This window comes from Acanthamoeba castellanii (genome assembly GCF_000313135.1).
Source record: "Acanthamoeba castellanii str. Neff unplaced genomic scaffold scf7180000084744, whole genome shotgun sequence".
NCBI lineage: Eukaryota > Discosea > Longamoebia > Acanthamoebidae > Acanthamoeba > Acanthamoeba castellanii.
In genome coordinates, this window is record NW_004457244.1 from 2,406 (window position 1) to 18,730 (window position 16,325).

The following is a 16,325-nucleotide window of genomic DNA, read 5'->3' on the forward strand; positions in this document are numbered from 1 at the left end:
GCATTGTCGTGGTCTATCTATCGTAGACGACCTGTGCCTGGCCCTCAGGCCCTGCTCCGGCGCGTCGAGATCAGCTTCGTCGCCACGCGATTCCTCGGCGCCGGCAAGAAGATCTGGGTATGTCATGTGGAGTCGCACAGATGGCCTCCCTCTCCTGATGCCATCTCGATGCCAGGGGGGAGGGGGCGCCGCAGCCGCTGATGGTTGGGTGGGTGTACTCGGCAGGTCAACTGGGAGTGGGTGGGATCGCTCCACGGCGATAGCTCCGCCTTCCCGCTCGGGTCCAACGAGCGGTGGACCACGGCGACTGCCCGGGCACTGCAGCCCGGCGCTGCCGCGTCATCGTCTTCGGGCAGTCATGCTCCTCCTCCGTACCACCCGCTGCGCATGGAGGCCGGCACGCCCGAGGAGGGCGGACTCCTTAGCCCACACTCCGCCACCGCTGCACGCGCCGCGACGGCGTCCTCGCCCTATCTCCAGTCTCCGTCGTCGACAGCTTCCTTCGCCGACGTGAGCACGGCCTCCGCGTTCATCCCCGAGACAGTAACGACCACCACCACCACTTCCGGCGCGCCAGTGATGCTGCACAGCGGGAGCTACATTCCGGCGACCAACGAGCCAGCATTGCTGCTCGCGTCTTCGTCGTCGTTGGCGTCGGGCGCGCCCCTCAGCTACGGCCACACCGGCCCTGTGGCGTTCCTGCCCGCTTCCACCCCGGTGGCGATGGCCAAGCCGGGTGGCATCCCTCTCGCCGCCCTCGCTTCATCGCAGTCGGCGGTGGAGCTGGAGCATCAACCCGCCCTCAAGGAGAAGCGCTCGCTGGGCAAGAAACTCACGCGCCGCTTCCACAAGCTCACCCACCATCATCACCACGAAGACCCTCAGCAACAATAATATCTAATCAACACCCACCATTGCCGCCACGACAAGACAACACCCAGAGGGGTGGTGCCATCTTTCTGTACAGCATGGATACAACTCTCTCCGTCCCCAACATGATTTATAATCTATTTGCACATGTGCCCTACTGTCTGTGTGTCGCAGAAACTAGTTTTGTGTTACCCTGCGTGGTGTCTAGACTTCAGCGCACAATAAAAGGGGGGAAAATGCCTTGGTCGGCCAGACAAGCGAGGGGAGTAGGGTGATGTTAGTGTGTGAATGTGTTCACAGCAGACAGAAAGAGCTGCAGACATTTTGGTAGTTATTTGTCTGCAAGTGAGGGGGAAGGAAATGGAAGAGGTGATGGGCATTGGGAAGACAGGCTAGATGTGTTCAGACTTTAGTAGACAAGCTAGATGGAATTAGGAAGGGGAAAGAAGGGCCTTGATGCCTAGCTGCTGCTTGAGTTCAGAGCTCAGGAAGGGGATTGATGCACAAAGCTCAAGGATGCAAATGTGCATGCCTCATGAACCAGTGCTCCCACATGGTGTGAAGGGTCCATGGAGGAAGTCCTGCTGTACTGAGGGGACCAGTTGTGGAACATGGCCTTGAGTGGGCATTGTAGAGTCTCCTGTGTGTTGTTGCAGAAGGGACAGAAGAGGGAAGTTGTTGGTGTGGAGGACTGACTCCAGGTGAGGAGAGTGGGAGGTGATGTGTGTCAAGATACTCAAGAACTGGAAGTGCAGTGTCTTGCACAGATGGCTGAGATTGCAGAAGGTGTAGGTCTTGGTGTAGGTGGACTGGCTGCCTTGAGGGTACTTGTCCATGCAGCAAATGATGTTGAGATGGGTTGAGTACTGGAAGTGTTGTATGATGAAGGGGTGGGAGTGGACATAGTTGATGGTGTCTGCCAGTGGCCAGACTGTGGCAGCATGTCCTTGCATCTTGAAGGTCCACAAGCCAGGGACCTTGGCAATCTCTGCATGCCAGAACATGTGAACTGAATTGACTGACAGTAGGAGATGTGGATTTGGTGAGCCTGATAAGTGTGTCCTGATTGGGTCAGTCCCACTGTGGAAGGTCTTTGTGTCACTGTTCATTGACAACCTTTCAAAGTGCTGTCACATGACATTGAGACGCTGTCACCATTCTTGCAGCCAGCCAAGACAAACTAAGATCCCCACTGGACACCAGGCCAGCTTCAGCATCATAAATGTTCAAGCTCTGCCAATGGACTGGATGTACCATTGTGTCATTCATCTGGACAGCAAGGAAAAGATGGCCATTGCCTGGCTTGACCAAGAGGGCATATGGTATCACAAGCAGGACCCAAGGACTGACCCAGCAGAGGACAACTACACAATCACATTGTGATGAGGGAAGTTGACCTGGTCAGATCCCAGCCAGGAAGCTGAGCCTGAAACAGGTTGATGTCAGTGCAGAGACAGTAAATCTTGTAGTCACAGTGACACCTTTGCAGGGTGTACATTGTCCACCCTCAGTGAAGGTCATAGAAGTCCACAAAGCAGCCAACCCTGATATCAAGAGGTGTGCTGGAGTAGGTTGGCTTGATGCCATAAGGATCAAGGTCCCAATGTGGTGATGGACTGCTTTGTTGGCTGCATCCAGGTTCATGGAAGTGGTGTCCAGAAGCTCCTGTTGCACTGCCAGCTTCACCAAGAGCTCATCTTGCTCTTGGCACAGTGTGCTGATCACTAACTCAGGGGGCTTGTGCACCAGAGCAGGTGTGACTTGTGAAGAAGGGGTGTAGATGGTGTAATCTATAAGCCATCAAGGCTGCCAGTGCCAAGTGTGCAGGCAAAGACAGGACTCTGATGCAGGTGCTTGTTCTTGCTGGTCCTCTATGTGTTACCCTCTACTCCTTCCTTCTTCAAACAATGTCTAGGGCACACCAGTCCACAGTACATGCACGCTCATTGGAGTCCTCACATCCAAAGTACCTGTTCACTCATTGGAGTTGTCATGGTTAGGGTTTCATGTCTGGACCAAAAAAAGGAGAAAATTGGTTTATTTTTGTAAAGGAGGTGCTTGAACACCCTTCATAAGCTCCCACTTTCCTCATTGACCAGCCACACAGAGGACCAGGCTGTGCTTGTAGTTGTCACTGGCATGGGTTGTTCACCTGCTTGCAATCTTGCTTCATTATGGTGTGCATGGTGCACAAACACCTGTGCAAATTCCAGCCCTTTCTGTTCACTTGGGGAGGGCTCTGGAGAAGGGAGGGTGGGTAAGTGAGGGTCGAGGGGGGGAGGGTTGTGGTATGGCATGCTGTAGATGTCACCGTAGAGAAGGCCAGAGGACATTGATAAAGGGGGCTTTCTTTGCCCATTGGCCAGGGACAAGATGGAAGTGTTGTAGTTGGGGGATCATGAGTCAACATAGATGCCTGGGGGTACAAAGGTTGGTCAACTTGATCCCCTGCATACCAAACATGGACTCTTCACTTAGTTGCTGTCAAATACAGGAAAGCCCTGATGGGTGAGTTTGGGTGCAAGCCTTCAATGTCATCCTGTGAGAATGGAGTGTTTGGCATGGAGCCCAGGGCCGCCTGCTGACTCTGTTCTGCTGGCTCATATAACACTCCATGCTCCTTCTCAGGATGGACCTGCAATGCCAGATTTTGCACCACACACTATGGGCAGAGCATCTATTCAAGCTCTAGCACACCAGAGCGCACCAATTTGTTCATGAGTCAGCAAATTGCTCTGCACAGTCAACTTGAGCCAAGTCCAGAGGCCATTGGTGATGATGCCAGCATCAGTGGCTTGGTAGTGCACTGTCCACTGAGTTCAGCTCATGATTGAAGTAGTGACTCTGGCTGCACATTGCTGTAGTTGGTTCTTCACTTTTCAAGCACTTGCACCATGTCAATGAGGATGTCTGCAAAGGTGCAGTTCATGACAGCTGGGTTGAGCAAGCATGTCCATGGGACGGCCTCCACTTTCCACATCAGGTCTTTCAGCTCTGGCCTGATCATGCCCTTCTTGAATGTTGGCTAGGCATGTTCACCAACAGATGGTCACTTTCCTCCTGCAGTTGTCCAACCTGCATACAAGCACATGTGCATTATCATTGTGTTCTTCTCTCATGAGTGGGTGTGTGACAGGAACAAACAAACACTGCACCTTCAACATGGATGCTTTCTCCTTGCTGAGTCCTTGAGCCAGTGGTTTGGTCTTGACTTTGGGTGGTTGCTTTCCACCCAGGTGTGACAACAACACATCTACATTGACATTGCTGGCCTGTCAGCAAGTCAAGTGATGTCCTCCTTAGGGGGGGTAGGGAGTCCCACCCATGGCCATGGGTGGGTAGGGGAAGGACAAGAAAGAGGGAACCATTTTTGTGCCCACCCCATGACTCAACTCAAGCTCATGCCACACATCCTACTAGACAACTGAAATTTCAGTTCTTGTGGGTAGCAGAGTTTCTGTCCACCAGAACCCTACAAAAGGCCAGCAAGACAGTCTAGGCTCATCTTCTGCAGACCCCCCCCCCTGTGCCACAGCCCCAGACAAGGGAGCACAGGTACATGATTTCTGCAGTCTTGGTTAGAATCACTTTATTAAAGATCTTTGAGATTCTTGTGTCACTATTTTCCATTTAGTCTAGTGTTTTTATGGTCACTGCTGGCTAAAAACTAGGTTTTGTAACACACACAGACAGTAGGGATGAACAAACAAATACACAAACAAACAGAATCCCATGTCCACAGAACCTCTAAGTTGGACTTGACTCTGAACTTGAGGAGACCTCATGGAAGCTCATACTGCCTTGACTGCATCTTCCCAGCCCACCTGTGACCTGATGATTTTTAATGCCCTTACAGCCCACCCCATCACTAACCCTCTCCTTGACAGTCCTCTTCCACCTGGTTAAAGTTGTTCACTCTCATTCCATCAGCTGGATACAGCTCTTGCCAGTAGCCCCACCCAACTGGGCAGGGAGGCCACCAGGGGGGGGTCCCACCATGACCATAGACACTCACAGCCCCACCACAACAGACACAGCCAAGGCCTTCACTCACACCACACCTTCTGCACACCCCATGACCACCACACCCAGCTTCACTCACATCACACCCTCTACACACCCCATAACCACCACATCCAGCCCAACTCATGCCATGACCTCTGCATGCCTTGCAACCACCACATCAGGTCCCAATCACACTGCACCCCCTGCACATCCACACTCCACTCACACTACACCCATTACACAGCCAGCAGCTGCTGTCATTTCAGGCACCACTCATCCTGCAATACATTGATCCTGAACAAGCTTGGACTACACCCTCACAACAATCAGGATTGAGGGGCGTATTGGACAAGATGGGTCCACTGACTGGGTCTACTTTCACACATCAAATACATCTTTCCACTCCTGCTTTATTTCAATGCAAGGGTACAATGTCTCCTTGCACCATTCCCAAGGAGAACTGGTTTGTTGGACTCACAACGTTGCCAGGCATGTGCATTTGGGGGGGGGGGGGCACTGCCATCAGCGGCTGCAGGGTGGTGGATGTTGATTGATAAATATATTTTCACAAATGCACAAACAAACAGGAGTGACGTTGGATCTTTACACTCGATCAACCAGAAGGGACGAACCCCCCGTGACGAGACAGTCAGCGTAAGTAACGAAGCTCGTCTAGTAGCGCAGGGTGTGGGTGCGGTAGGGCAGTCCGGAGAAGGACATCATCGAGATCTCGTAGTCGGCGGCCATCCTTCGCGACCTGGTTGTTTGATGGTTCCGGTTAAAGCACCCACCACATTGCAATGTGAGAGAACCAAGTGAGTGGACGAATGAGAAGGAGGGGAAGAGGCGTGCGATGCCGAAAAAGAGAGGGGGGGGGAAGAGAGAGAGGAAGGCGGCGCCGCACCTCTGCAGGGCGCCTTCTTTGTACTCCACGAGCAGGCGGTCCCCGCCGGTGTAGTGGGTGTCGGTGACCAGCACGCCATCGCTGCCGTGCCGCTTGTCTATGTTGCACACCCCCATTCACCACCGCCATCAGGTCAGGCCAGGCCAGGCCAGGCCAAGCACGATGGTGGTGGGGTGGAAGGGCAGGAGACAAGCACCGTTGCGGTAGTGGCCGTAGTAGCGCTGGCCGTCGTCCCAGTGGATGTAAACGCCCCACCCGTTGCGCTTGTCGTCTTGCCAGTGGCCGTCGAAGACGTCTCCGACGGCGAACACCATGCGTCCGTTGCCGCAGCGCTTGTCGTCGCGCCACTGGCCGTCGTACCGCCTCCCGTCCGTCCAGCGCAGTGCCCCGGCCCCGTGCCGCTTCCCGCCTTGCCAGTGGCCCTGGTACCTGGTGCCGTCGGCCTCGACGTAGGAGCCGGGGCCGTCGGCCTTGTTCTCGCGCCACGAGCCCTCGTACGTGTCCCCGTCAGCGTAGACCATGAAGCCCTTGCCCCACCGCATGCCGTCCTGCACCCCCACATATGGAGTATAAATGTAGATGAGCGGTTTCCAATCGATGAGAATTAATTCGCTGTGTGACGTGGCACCTTAAGCTGTCCGACGTAGCGCCGTCCGTCGGCCCACGAGTAGACGCCGTGTCCGTTGAACTTGTTGTTGTCCCACTGGCCCTCGTAGAGGGCGCCGCAGGGCCACGTCATCTTGCCCAGCCCGCAGCGGAAGTTGGCCCTCCACGCGCCCCGGTACACGCGCCCGTCGGCCCACGTGCACTGGCCGTGGCCCTCCCGCTTGTCGTTGGCCCACTCGCCCACGTAGCTGTCCCCCTCGGCATAGGACATCGTGCCATGGCCCCACCGCAGCCCCTCCCGCCACTCGCCCGTGTACTCCCTGTGTCGTGCGTGCGTGCGTGCGTGCGTGAGAGAGAGAGAGAGAGAGAGAGAGAGAAGAGAGAAAAGATGAGGAGTGGCTAGTCGGGTACCGAGCGTCGTCGCCCCACACGTAGGTGCCGTAGCCGGACAGGTTGTCGTTGGCCCAGTGGCCCTCGTAGCGGTCGCCCGACTTGGCCCAGTACATGCAGCCGTAGCCCTCCCGGTTCCCGTCCTTCCACTCCCCGACGTACACGCTACTCGCCAACACGCCACGTCATGCCACGTCACGTGCGTTAGGGCTCGACCACAATGACCACCAACCGGAAGGCAGCGAGGCGTGGTGGGTCACGTGGTGGGTGGGTGCAGGTGTGTTGTGTGTGTGTTGTGTGTGTCGATGCGTACCTGCCGGAGGGCCAGGTGTAGGAGCCGTGGCCGGTGCGTGCGCCCTTGGTCCAGGTGCCCTCGTACTTGCGCCCGTCGGCCCACCAGAAAGTGCCCAGGCCGTCCACGAGGCCGTCGATCCACTGGCCCTCGTACACGGTCCCGTCGGGCCACTCGCATCGACCGGTGCCCGTGCGCACCCCCTCCACGAACTCGCCCTCGTAGCGGCGCCCGTCGGCCCATCGGTAGACCCCGCGCCCCGTGCGCTTGTCCTCCTCCCAGTCCCCCTCGTACGAGTCTCCGCTGCGCAGCCGATACACGACGCACGCACGCACGCACAGGACCACAATAGGAAAACCCCGTCAGCAGCCGCACACGCGGTGGTGGCTGGTGGTGTTCCACGGAAAGCGCCGTCGCATGGGACTACGACGACCAGGAGGCCTAGAGGAGGTGGAGGTGGAGGAGGTGGTGGAGGTACCTGGGCCACACGATCTTGCCGCGGCCGTGCTGGCGGTTGTTGCGCCAGGTGCCCTCGCACACGGTGCCGTCGGCGTAGCGCATGACACCCGGCCCCTCCATCTTGTCGTCCCGCCACTCGCCTGAGTAGGCCACCCCATTGCGCCACGCGTAGGCGCCCCGCCCCTGCCGCTTGCCCTCCTTTGTACGCTCTCCTGCGACCGAAAGAACACACGACACACACACGACACACGACACGAAGAGAGGCAGGGGGGCACGGCGACCACACCGAGCACGTCAGCATCATCACTGTCTGCTGTGTCCGACTCAAAAAAAATTCCCATAAACCCATAAATAAAATAATAGAAAATATATTGCATAAAATACCACAAGGTGGGTGGGGGGCATTGGGCGGCAAATGGGAGAGGGGCGGTGGGGGGATAAGGTGGTGGGGTACCTTCGTAGAGAGAGCCGGGGGCGGACGGGTCGAGAGGGGCGTGGTGGTCTCCGCCGGCGCCTGCAGCAGCGGCGGGGGCAGAGGAGGCGTCGGGCTTGGCGGTGGCCCCTACCTCGTCGGCGGCACCCGGGGCGAGGCACGCGTCGAAGCGCATGGGCCCCATCATGCCGGGTGCCACGGCAGCAAGGCTTCCACGTCTGCTCATGAGGTTTGCAGGCGCTGTGTTGGTGTGTGTAAACAATGGGTCCTCTTCTTTCCTCTTCTTCTTTGACGTGGGCAAGCGGTGGTGGACTCGTGTGTTGCTGCTGCTGTGCTCTTGCTCCAAGGGCGTTGGACTGTAGGACAGGCCTGACGACCAAGGCGCTGGTCACTTGTTACTCCGGACCTCCGCAAAGAATGTCAGGAAGGCAACTCGCATACCACACATGCCGTTCCTTGACACGAGTTTTCGACCGAGTGCCCAGCGTCGCCAGAAGCGCAGCAATGATGATGGCGAGTACCAGCAGCAGCAGCAGCACGGCATACCACCAGGCTGCTGCCGCCGCTGATGGGGCGAGTAGTAGGCGGCGTCGTTCAGGGCGCGCCGGCGGCCATTGGTACGGAGAGGCCTCATGGGACAGCCTTGTGGGGCGCTCTCCCGTGGACGCCTGGCACGGCGACCCCAAGCGCAACGAGGACGCCCTCTCCATTGAGCCCCACCACGCCCTCTTCGGCATTTACGACGGTAAGCTGAAGTGCTGAAGTATGGGAAGTAGTAGTACCGCTAATATCACCCTTCCACCTTCCACCCCCACGACCTACGCACCTGTATCCCCCCTTTTCTGCCCCCACCCCACACACCCTTCTATTCGTTTGGAGGGACTTCTCTGCTTCCTCTCTCTTCTCTCTCTTTCTCTCTTCCTCGTGGTGACACCCCCGCAGGGAACGGGAAGACGAAGCGGCTCGTGCTCGAGATGCTGGGCATCGAGGAAAGCGACTGGGAGTGGGCGGCAAGCAAGCTGGGCGCCGACTACCACCTGCCCTCCCAGCTCGACCCCGACGAAGCCGCCGCCTTCGTGGCCCGCACCCTGCCGCCTCTCCTCGTCGACCTCCCGCCCGTACCGGCATCCCACCACGGCCACGGCCATCCCCTCCTCCTCGTCGTCGTCCTCCTCGTCGTCGCCTTTCTCATCTCTTCTCTCTTTGTGTGTGTCGGCAGGAAGAGGCAGGAGGAGGAGTAGGGGCTGCCGGTAAAGCCCGGTGGGCGGGGGCATTGCGGGAGCGGGTCTGTCGCGTGCACGCACAGATGCGCGGGCAGTGCATCATGGGCAGCGCCTCCACCGCGGTGTTGGCCAGACTGATCCCCTCCACGCTGCCGTTGGCCATGCCCACCCTGCTGGTCGTCAACGTGGGCGGTATGTACTACTACTACGATTGCCTGCCTTCACGGCCACACCTGCTGCGTGTGCGCCCGTGGCTCGCCTTGATCCTCCCCCCCCCAAACATCATCATGCATCATGTGCTGCTTGTGGGTGTGCGCGGCAACAGATTCGAGGGCCGTGCTGGGACGGAGCGGGCAGGCCGTGCAGGTCTCGCGAGACCACAACGCAGGTTGACCTGGAGCGCGCGATCTCTCCCCCCCCCCTCTTCCCAAACCTATCTCTATCCACCAGCAGCGCACCACCACCAGCCACCACCGACGAGGAGATGGGAGGAGGGAGGGAGGGAGGGGCGCGTGGGTAAGATGGGAAGAAGGAAGCTGACGAGCAGGCGCGTGCGTGCCAGACAAGAATCTGGGGGCGGCTGACTTCGATGCCGAGGAGGTGCACATCCACGACGGACGACTTCGGGTGGACGACGAGTTTCTCGTCCTCATGTACACCACGCTCCCTCCTCTCTCGCTCGCTGTGGTCGGGTGGGGTCGGGTGGTGGTGGCTGTGCATCTCTCATCATGACGGGCATGCTGGAGTGCAGGTCGGACGGGGTCTACAACGCGTTCAAGGAGGGCAACGACGGGGTGGTGCGGTACGTGCGAGAGCGCCTCGCCGCGCGAGAGGGCAGCGCCAGTGTGGCCGCCCAGCTCGTGCGACACGCGCGACAGCTCGAAGACGCGGTGGCCAGGCCCGAGAGGTGCCACTCGCCACCCACTCACGCACTGCTACTACCCACTCGGCTGGCGTGTGGTGCTGGAGCGGACGACTGACGGAAGATGAGCGGTGGGGGGCGGTGTTGGTTCGATGGTGTCCTGCAGCAAGATCGACGACATGAGTGCGGTGGTGGTCGTGCTCAAGCCCACGAGCGAGGCTGGCCCGCTGGTGGGGTGGGACGAGGAGCAGACGTGGGGCCTGTCGGACGTGGTCCACCCTGGCAGCAGCAGCAGCAGCAGTAGGTCGCGCACCACTACGCGGCTTGTCCGCCTCCTCACCTCCATCCCGCGTTGGCAGGCACCCTCTCCCGCTCACCCTCGCCACCCGCCTTGACCCTCACCCCCCCCCTTTCCCCACTCTGCAGTGCGCCCTCGTCGTCGCCGTTCTCGTGTGTGTCGCCCTCGCCATAGGCCTCCTCGTCTCCTTACCGGCGTGAGCTGCTTTCCTCGGCCCGGAAGGCCATATAGCCTTGGCCTCCACGCAGGCGCTGCACACATAGTGTAGATATTTTCAAAGATAGCGGGGATGGGCTGGGGATGCGAGCTACAACTGCAGGGGAGGGAGCAGTGTGAGAGACCGAGCGGACGTGGCAACAGACAGAGAGGGGGAGAAAGAGGCGGAAACAGTCTCAATCGTATTTGACGAAGGGATTCCACACGCCCTGCACGCTGCGTCTCTGCGAGACGATCTGGCCCGCGCCGAGGCGCCGCGACTTGAGGCCCCACTGGTTGCGGAGGTGGTAAATGTAGTGCTCCACCTCGTCGGCCTCCAGCCCGCCCACGCCCACCGACTTCTCACGCCCGATCACTGCACCGCCACCCACACACACGGCACCAATGAGCGCCCAAGCAAGCAAGCAGCATAGGCCCGGGGTGTGGGCTTGTTGGGGGGGGGGTTACGGTATTCGCCGGAGAGGTGAGGATGGCGATTACGACGCTTCACCACGTCCACCAAGACTTGCGGGTTCTTTTTCTGGAATTCGGGCAGGCGCGTTTCCAAAAACTCCCTGCATTGTGCCAGGATGAGCAAGATTAATTTTGCTGCCGGATTGGGGAGGAGGAAAACGCTGATACCGCATGCCGCGGCTGCTGCCTCCGAAGTCGCAGTACTGAAGCTTGAGCTTCCTCAATTGCCAGATGCCCGACCTCGACATCTTCCGCTCGTGTGTGCTTTTGGTGGTGATGGAAAAAGGAAGAAGGAAAAGCAAAAAAAAAAAAAAAGGGTGAAGTGCGCCAGGTGGAGGTCGGTCTGCACAACCTGCAGGAGAGGCTCACGGCTGTGCAAGCCACGCTTGACGCAACGCAACGCAGTCTTGCCCTATTTCTTGACACCCAAGAGGCGCTCAATCTCGTACGCAGCTTTCGCTCATGCCCGTACGCCCCTCGCGGCACCCACCTGACTCGCACCGCGCGTGTGTGCTGCCGTATCGTCTAGGGGCTCCGGCCGTTTCGTGCCGTGTTTGACCTGGGCGCAGGCATCGCCTGCCCGTTCGTCATTCCCGCCCAGCGACTGACCAGTCATGCCCCACCCACACAAAAAACCACCACCCCACCGGTAAGAGCGAACGAAAAAAATTGGCGCGAAAGCTTGTTGTGTCCGGCATTTTGCTCTTCCAACACCGCAGCAGCGAAGCGGCTTGTGCGCAGCGAGTAGAAGCACCTCTGAACATGATGGCGATGATGCTCGAAGTAAGCCTCGCGGCGAGCTGGTCTACTGCACTTCTTGTCCTGCTTGCTTGCTCTGCGCTTCGCTGGCTATACCAGAGATGGCAACAGCAGAAAGCTCTAGCGCGTGCGGTCAGCCTTGGCGTGGCTTCAACGCCCCAGACGAAGCCACCCGTCCTTGAGGCGCCGCGAGCGCCAGCAAGTAGCATCTGCCCAGGTGGTGTATGCAAGGTCCCCAAGCAGAGAACGACAGAGGACCTGGTAACATCAGCCCTGGCCCTTCTCCAAAGCCAGAAGCAACGCACTGTAATACCGCCCTCCTTCCCGCTGCGCTCTGCTTGCTCGTGCTCATGGCCTTTCCTCAAGGTCGTCTGGATTGCAGCGGGCTCGTCCCCTCCTGCGCCCGAGCCGTTCCTACCGTGTGCCCTCGTGCGGTACGTGTGTTGTTTGCTGGGGCTGTCTGCACCCGCCACGTCAGGCGTTCTCACCCAACGCCAACAGAGAACGTCTGGCCGCTTGTGCTGAGGAAGGCAGCATTGCCACCACAACGTGGCGAGAGGTAGAGCTCGCGGTAAAGGCGAACCCACAAGTTCGGAGCTTCAGGTTCGGCAAGACAGAGGTGTGGGAATGGAGGCAAATGCTTGGTGTACGTTCTGCCCCGTTGATAGCACCCGGGTTGTGGGGCAAATACTCAACACGCCTTCCGTCCTCCTGTTGTGCAGGCTTGAGGTTGCAACCAACCCCTGACGTGCACAGAACAAGGAAACCAAATAAATGTATAAAGTAATAATATTTTTCCACAAGTAAATGGATACCAAGCGGGAGATGGCGGAGGGCTCGGTGTCCCCTGCCCTACGCGCCCTCGAGTTTTACAGGTACGCTGTTCCTTACGTGAAGGTTGTTGTTGTTTTCGTCGATGAAACGCTGACGGCGAGGGGACTTCCAAGCGGGGTGGGGGGCATGCATTGGGCGGTGGGGCGAGCAGGGCTGGAGCAGAGGGTGAAGGTGGTGGGGGCGTACGACCTCAACGACGGCGCCAACAGAACCTATCGACACAACTTTCCGGACACTCCCGTTCGCGCTGTACGGACTGTGCATGTCCCTCCCCGCTGCTTGCACCTCTTCGTGTGCACTCATGCGTCGGTGGGATGCTCGGCTTCTTCTATGCAGAGGGACCTGGCCTCGCTGGACGTGCACGAAGTGGAGGCGCATGCCGCCGACATCTGGCTCATGAGCCCGCCTTGTCAGGTTCAGCCACGCGCTCATGCGGGGCGGGTGGGGTCATGGAGGGACACGTGGGGGGTGCTGACCGCCAGCATGGCTGTCGGGGCAAGGTAGCCGTATTCGCGTAACGGGAAGCAGGCGGGAGCCGACGACCCCAGAGCCAGGAGCTTCGCCCACCTGCTGGGACTTCTGGCGCGGCTCGACCGACCACCGTCCTACCTGCTCCTGGAGAACGTGTACGGCTTTGAGGTGCCCCTGCCCCCCGCCCCTCCACTCCCTGGCGACCTTCCTGTGCACTGACACGACACGCCACACACGCACGGCACGCACGGCACACACCTCACCTGCCCACCAGCGGTCGGAGAGCCGGACCCAGCTCGTGGCCGCGCTGGCGCAGGGCGGGTACCGCCATCAGGAGTTCCTGCTCTCCCCCACCCAGTTCGGCATCCCCAACCAGGCACGCCGTGCACCACCACCACCACCACCACTGTGCACCACCACCGTGCACCACCACCGTGCGCCACCCGGAGCGTTGGTGCTTGCTGACTCGTACGTACGGTGCAATTGCGCAGAGGTTGCGCTACTTCCTGCTGGCCAAGCGTGCGCCACACTCCTTTGCATGGGCACCACTCGCGGTGGCAAGCTCCTCGACCATCGACCCGCTCCGGTTTGTGCCCGCCTGCGCGGAGCAGGCCGCCACGGCAGCGGACCCCGCCCAGCCAGAGCCGGCAGCCGTGGCTCCGCTGTCCGACTTCCTGGAGCCCGACGACTCTCTAAGCGTCCACGCCCATCGCGTTCCCGATGCCCTCGTCTGGAAGAAGGGCCTCCTCTTTGGTGCCGTGCCCTCCCCCCCCCGCTCACGGCCTCGTGGCGCTTGAGTGTCACTGACTCAGCTCCTGGTCGCTCCTGCCAGACATCGTGGGGAAGGAGGACATGCGCTCCTGCTGCTTCACCAAGGCCTACGCGCGCTTTGTGGAAGGCGCCGGGAGTGTCCTTCGCACGGGGCCTCCCCTCGTCGATGTGCGTCCAGCCTCTCACGCTGCGGCGGCGGCGGCAGGTGTCGTGCGTGCGCCACTGATCATCTAGGGGCGGGGCGGGGTGGGCCGTGGTGGTGCATAGGGCTGGGCGGATGGAGCGACGGAGGACGACATCGGCGGGGCCTTGCTTGCCCTGGGCTTGCGGTTCGCTTTCCTCGTCCATCCCCCCCCCCAACCGCTCGCCAACGTGGAGGGAGGCCGACGTAACTGACGGGACCCGCGTGTGTGTGTCGTGTGGCGCCGCAGGTACTTCACCCCGCGGGAGGTGGCGCGGCTGCACGGGTTCCCGGACAGCTTTGGGTTCCCCGAAGGCACGGGCGAGCGGCAGAAGTACCAGCAGCTGGGCAACAGCCTCAACGTGCTCGTCGTCGCCCGACTCCTCCGCTATCTCCTCCTTGTAGGCCCCTCCACCAGGTCCCACGCCGCATAGAAGGCCTTACATTCGTCACGTTACATTTTTGTGTTTATCACACAAGCACGCACACGCACACACACACACACACATACGCCACTTTGACAAACAGCACACGTCTCGCAGGCGAGACGACCCGTTCCCTCGGCGCTGCCTCTATTCACATTATTTGCGCTGGAGCGAAGAAGGTGCGGTCTAGCGCTTAGGCCGCTTCCTCCTCCATCCCGCTGTCGTCGCCGTCGCCCTCGTCGTCATCCTCGTTGGAGTTGTTGGCATTGCCTAGGTCTTCATCTTCGCTGCCTTCCCACTCTTCTTCGATGCCCTCATTGCCGTCGTCGTCCAATTGCCCCTCGCTATCGTCGTCGTCGTCGCTGTTGCTGCTGCTGCTGCTGTCGTCGTCGTCACTCGAGGGGGAAGCGAGGTCGGCCTTGAGGCACAGATAGCGCTGGCCGGGGTGGGCCAGGTAGGGATCCACCACCTCGTCAAAGGGCGACGGCCCGTTCAGCTTCACCTTGAGCCGAAGTCGATGGCACTCGCCCACCCTGAATTCCTCCAGCCCGCCGCTGAACTGCCAATAGACCACGCCCGCCCCATCGGCGGCGTGAGACCACGCGTGTGGAGGCGTGCAGCAGGATTTAAGAAAGGATGGAGAGATAGATAGAGAGGGGGAGAGATGCCTCCTAACCACTCACTACTCCTGTCCTGGGGCAGCAGCCGGCATAGGAGAGGGTGGGTGGGTGGGAGGGGGGGCACCTGGTGGTAGTCGGGCCGCGGCAGCTCGGGCGTGCCGTGCACCACCCACAACACGGGTCCTCCCAGGTAGGTGGCTTCCTGCGCCTCCTCCTCCCGCAGCTCCTCCTGCCGGTGCTGCCCCGGCGGCTGCTGCTGCTGCTGCTGGAGGTGGTGGTGGTGGTGGTGCCGCAACGTGAGGGCGTGTCGCCCATTGCTTGCGTCGTCCTTGGACGGAGTGGCCGCAGATGGCGAGGAGGAGGAGGGCACCGGAGGAGACACATAGGAAGGGAGCGACGACGACGAGGAGGAGGAAGAGAGGGAGAAGGCCTTGATGGGCAGGTGCCCTGCCACGAGGCGCACGGGCCGATAGGGCATGACGAGGCCGTAGTGCAGCTCGCCCGAGGGTGGGCAGGTGCCGCACTCGAGGAGACGGCCCACCACCACCAGCCCCTCCGTGTGGTGGCCTCCATCGCCTCCTTTGCCGCCGCCGCCACCATCGCGGGCAGGCACGCGGGCACCGAATTCCTTGCCCATCGCGCCAGAGAGAGCCCCAAACGCGTTACAACTTCTTGGAAAGGAGGAGGTGGAACAAGACCTTCTTTTCTTCATCTCCTCGTTTCCCTTTTCCCCACCATTTCTTTCTAGCCAGCAACGCTTTTCCATGGTGTTTCTTTTTAACCGATGGCGGGACAAAAAGAAAACACAAAACACAGAAGAACCGAGAACCGCGCGCACCACCTCCGAGGATTTGTTGTTCAAATGTGGCGTGCCGGAGGACAGGGTCCTAGGCTGGCCTGCCGTTCCCACCACGGCGGCGGCGGCGGCGGCGCGCGGCTGATGTGTGGCGATGTGCTGCCAGCAGAACACAGGAGGCGCGGCAGTGGCGGGGCACTGCTCCGATTCGCCGCGACGAGCACGAGAACCACCCCGGCCACGGCCACGGCCACGTTGAGGAGAGGTCAGTGGGCCGCCTCTTTGGTGGTGCGCCGCGCCATCACGGGGCGGCCGGGAGCGGCGGGCGTGCTGGCAGAGGACATGGAGGGCGCGATGGGGGCCGTCGGGCGCCTGCTCGCCTCGCCGCACGCCCGCGACCAGGAGGCGGGCCGCACCCTCGCGACGGACCTCCTCGCCCGGCAGCCCCTCCCGCCTG

The 16,325-nt window shown here is 60.2% G+C and overlaps 9 protein-coding genes across 9 annotated transcripts in view; 5 read left to right on the forward strand and 4 right to left on the reverse strand.

The window, feature by feature from the left end:
• Positions 1 to 387: 387 nt before the first annotated feature.
• On the forward strand, positions 388 to 894 carry ACA1_179940 (uncharacterized protein; the record flags this gene model as incomplete). The annotated part of the gene is made up of 1 exon (XM_004332798.1): positions 388 to 894. The coding sequence occupies one exon, from the start codon at positions 388 to 390 to the stop codon at positions 892 to 894; it is 507 nt and encodes a 168-aa protein (XP_004332846.1).
• Positions 895 to 1,403: 509 nt separating this feature from the next.
• On the reverse strand, positions 1,404 to 1,706 carry ACA1_179950 (uncharacterized protein; the record flags this gene model as incomplete). Its single annotated transcript, XM_004332799.1, has 1 exon — positions 1,404 to 1,706. The coding sequence occupies one exon, from the start codon at positions 1,704 to 1,706 to the stop codon at positions 1,404 to 1,406; it is 303 nt and encodes a 100-aa protein (XP_004332847.1).
• Positions 1,707 to 5,547: 3,841 nt separating this feature from the next.
• Positions 5,548 to 8,185, reverse strand: ACA1_179960 (protein kinase domain/MORN repeatcontaining protein; the record flags this gene model as incomplete). The annotated part of the gene is made up of 8 exons (XM_004332800.1): positions 5,548 to 5,632; positions 5,780 to 5,876; positions 5,976 to 6,327; positions 6,408 to 6,705; positions 6,797 to 6,940; positions 7,089 to 7,370; positions 7,546 to 7,738; positions 7,981 to 8,185. The coding sequence occupies 8 exons, from the start codon at positions 8,183 to 8,185 to the stop codon at positions 5,548 to 5,550; spliced, it is 1,656 nt and encodes a 551-aa protein (XP_004332848.1).
• A 284-nt stretch (positions 8,186 to 8,469) lies between these two features.
• On the forward strand, positions 8,470 to 10,573 carry ACA1_179970 (uncharacterized protein; the record flags this gene model as incomplete). The annotated part of the gene is made up of 8 exons (XM_004332801.1): positions 8,470 to 8,704; positions 8,902 to 9,077; positions 9,266 to 9,374; positions 9,508 to 9,570; positions 9,745 to 9,835; positions 9,934 to 10,089; positions 10,211 to 10,316; positions 10,517 to 10,573. The coding sequence occupies 8 exons, from the start codon at positions 8,470 to 8,472 to the stop codon at positions 10,571 to 10,573; spliced, it is 993 nt and encodes a 330-aa protein (XP_004332849.1).
• Positions 10,574 to 10,734: 161 nt separating this feature from the next.
• On the reverse strand, positions 10,735 to 11,259 carry ACA1_179980 (mitochondrial ribosomal protein L51/S25/CIB8 family protein; the record flags this gene model as incomplete). The annotated part of the gene is made up of 3 exons (XM_004332802.1): positions 10,735 to 10,913; positions 11,006 to 11,112; positions 11,180 to 11,259. The coding sequence occupies 3 exons, from the start codon at positions 11,257 to 11,259 to the stop codon at positions 10,735 to 10,737; spliced, it is 366 nt and encodes a 121-aa protein (XP_004332850.1).
• Positions 11,260 to 11,773: 514 nt separating this feature from the next.
• On the forward strand, positions 11,774 to 12,333 carry ACA1_179990 (uncharacterized protein; the record flags this gene model as incomplete). The annotated part of the gene is made up of 2 exons (XM_004332803.1): positions 11,774 to 12,204; positions 12,249 to 12,333. The coding sequence occupies 2 exons, from the start codon at positions 11,774 to 11,776 to the stop codon at positions 12,331 to 12,333; spliced, it is 516 nt and encodes a 171-aa protein (XP_004332851.1).
• Positions 12,334 to 12,595: 262 nt separating this feature from the next.
• On the forward strand, positions 12,596 to 14,461 carry ACA1_180000 (C5 cytosine-specific DNA methylase superfamily protein; the record flags this gene model as incomplete). The annotated part of the gene is made up of 9 exons (XM_004332804.1): positions 12,596 to 12,645; positions 12,718 to 12,844; positions 12,941 to 13,013; positions 13,155 to 13,243; positions 13,350 to 13,496; positions 13,567 to 13,828; positions 13,908 to 14,014; positions 14,114 to 14,175; positions 14,278 to 14,461. 9 exons carry the CDS (start codon positions 12,596 to 12,598, stop codon positions 14,459 to 14,461), a joined length of 1,101 nt encoding a protein of 366 aa, XP_004332852.1.
• Positions 14,462 to 14,645: 184 nt separating this feature from the next.
• On the reverse strand, positions 14,646 to 15,709 carry ACA1_180010 (uncharacterized protein; the record flags this gene model as incomplete). Its single annotated transcript, XM_004332805.1, has 2 exons — positions 14,646 to 15,011; positions 15,197 to 15,709. The coding sequence occupies 2 exons, from the start codon at positions 15,707 to 15,709 to the stop codon at positions 14,646 to 14,648; spliced, it is 879 nt and encodes a 292-aa protein (XP_004332853.1).
• Positions 15,710 to 16,210: 501 nt separating this feature from the next.
• The window catches only part of ACA1_180020 (uncharacterized protein), a gene marked incomplete at both ends in the record, with an annotated part of 5,994 nt that continues 5,879 nt past the window's right edge, over positions 16,211 to 16,325 (forward strand). The window contains one exon of the mRNA XM_004332806.1: positions 16,211 to 16,231. Within this exon, the coding sequence (XP_004332854.1) occupies positions 16,211 to 16,231 (21 nt within the window). The remainder of the gene's footprint in view (positions 16,232 to 16,325) is intronic.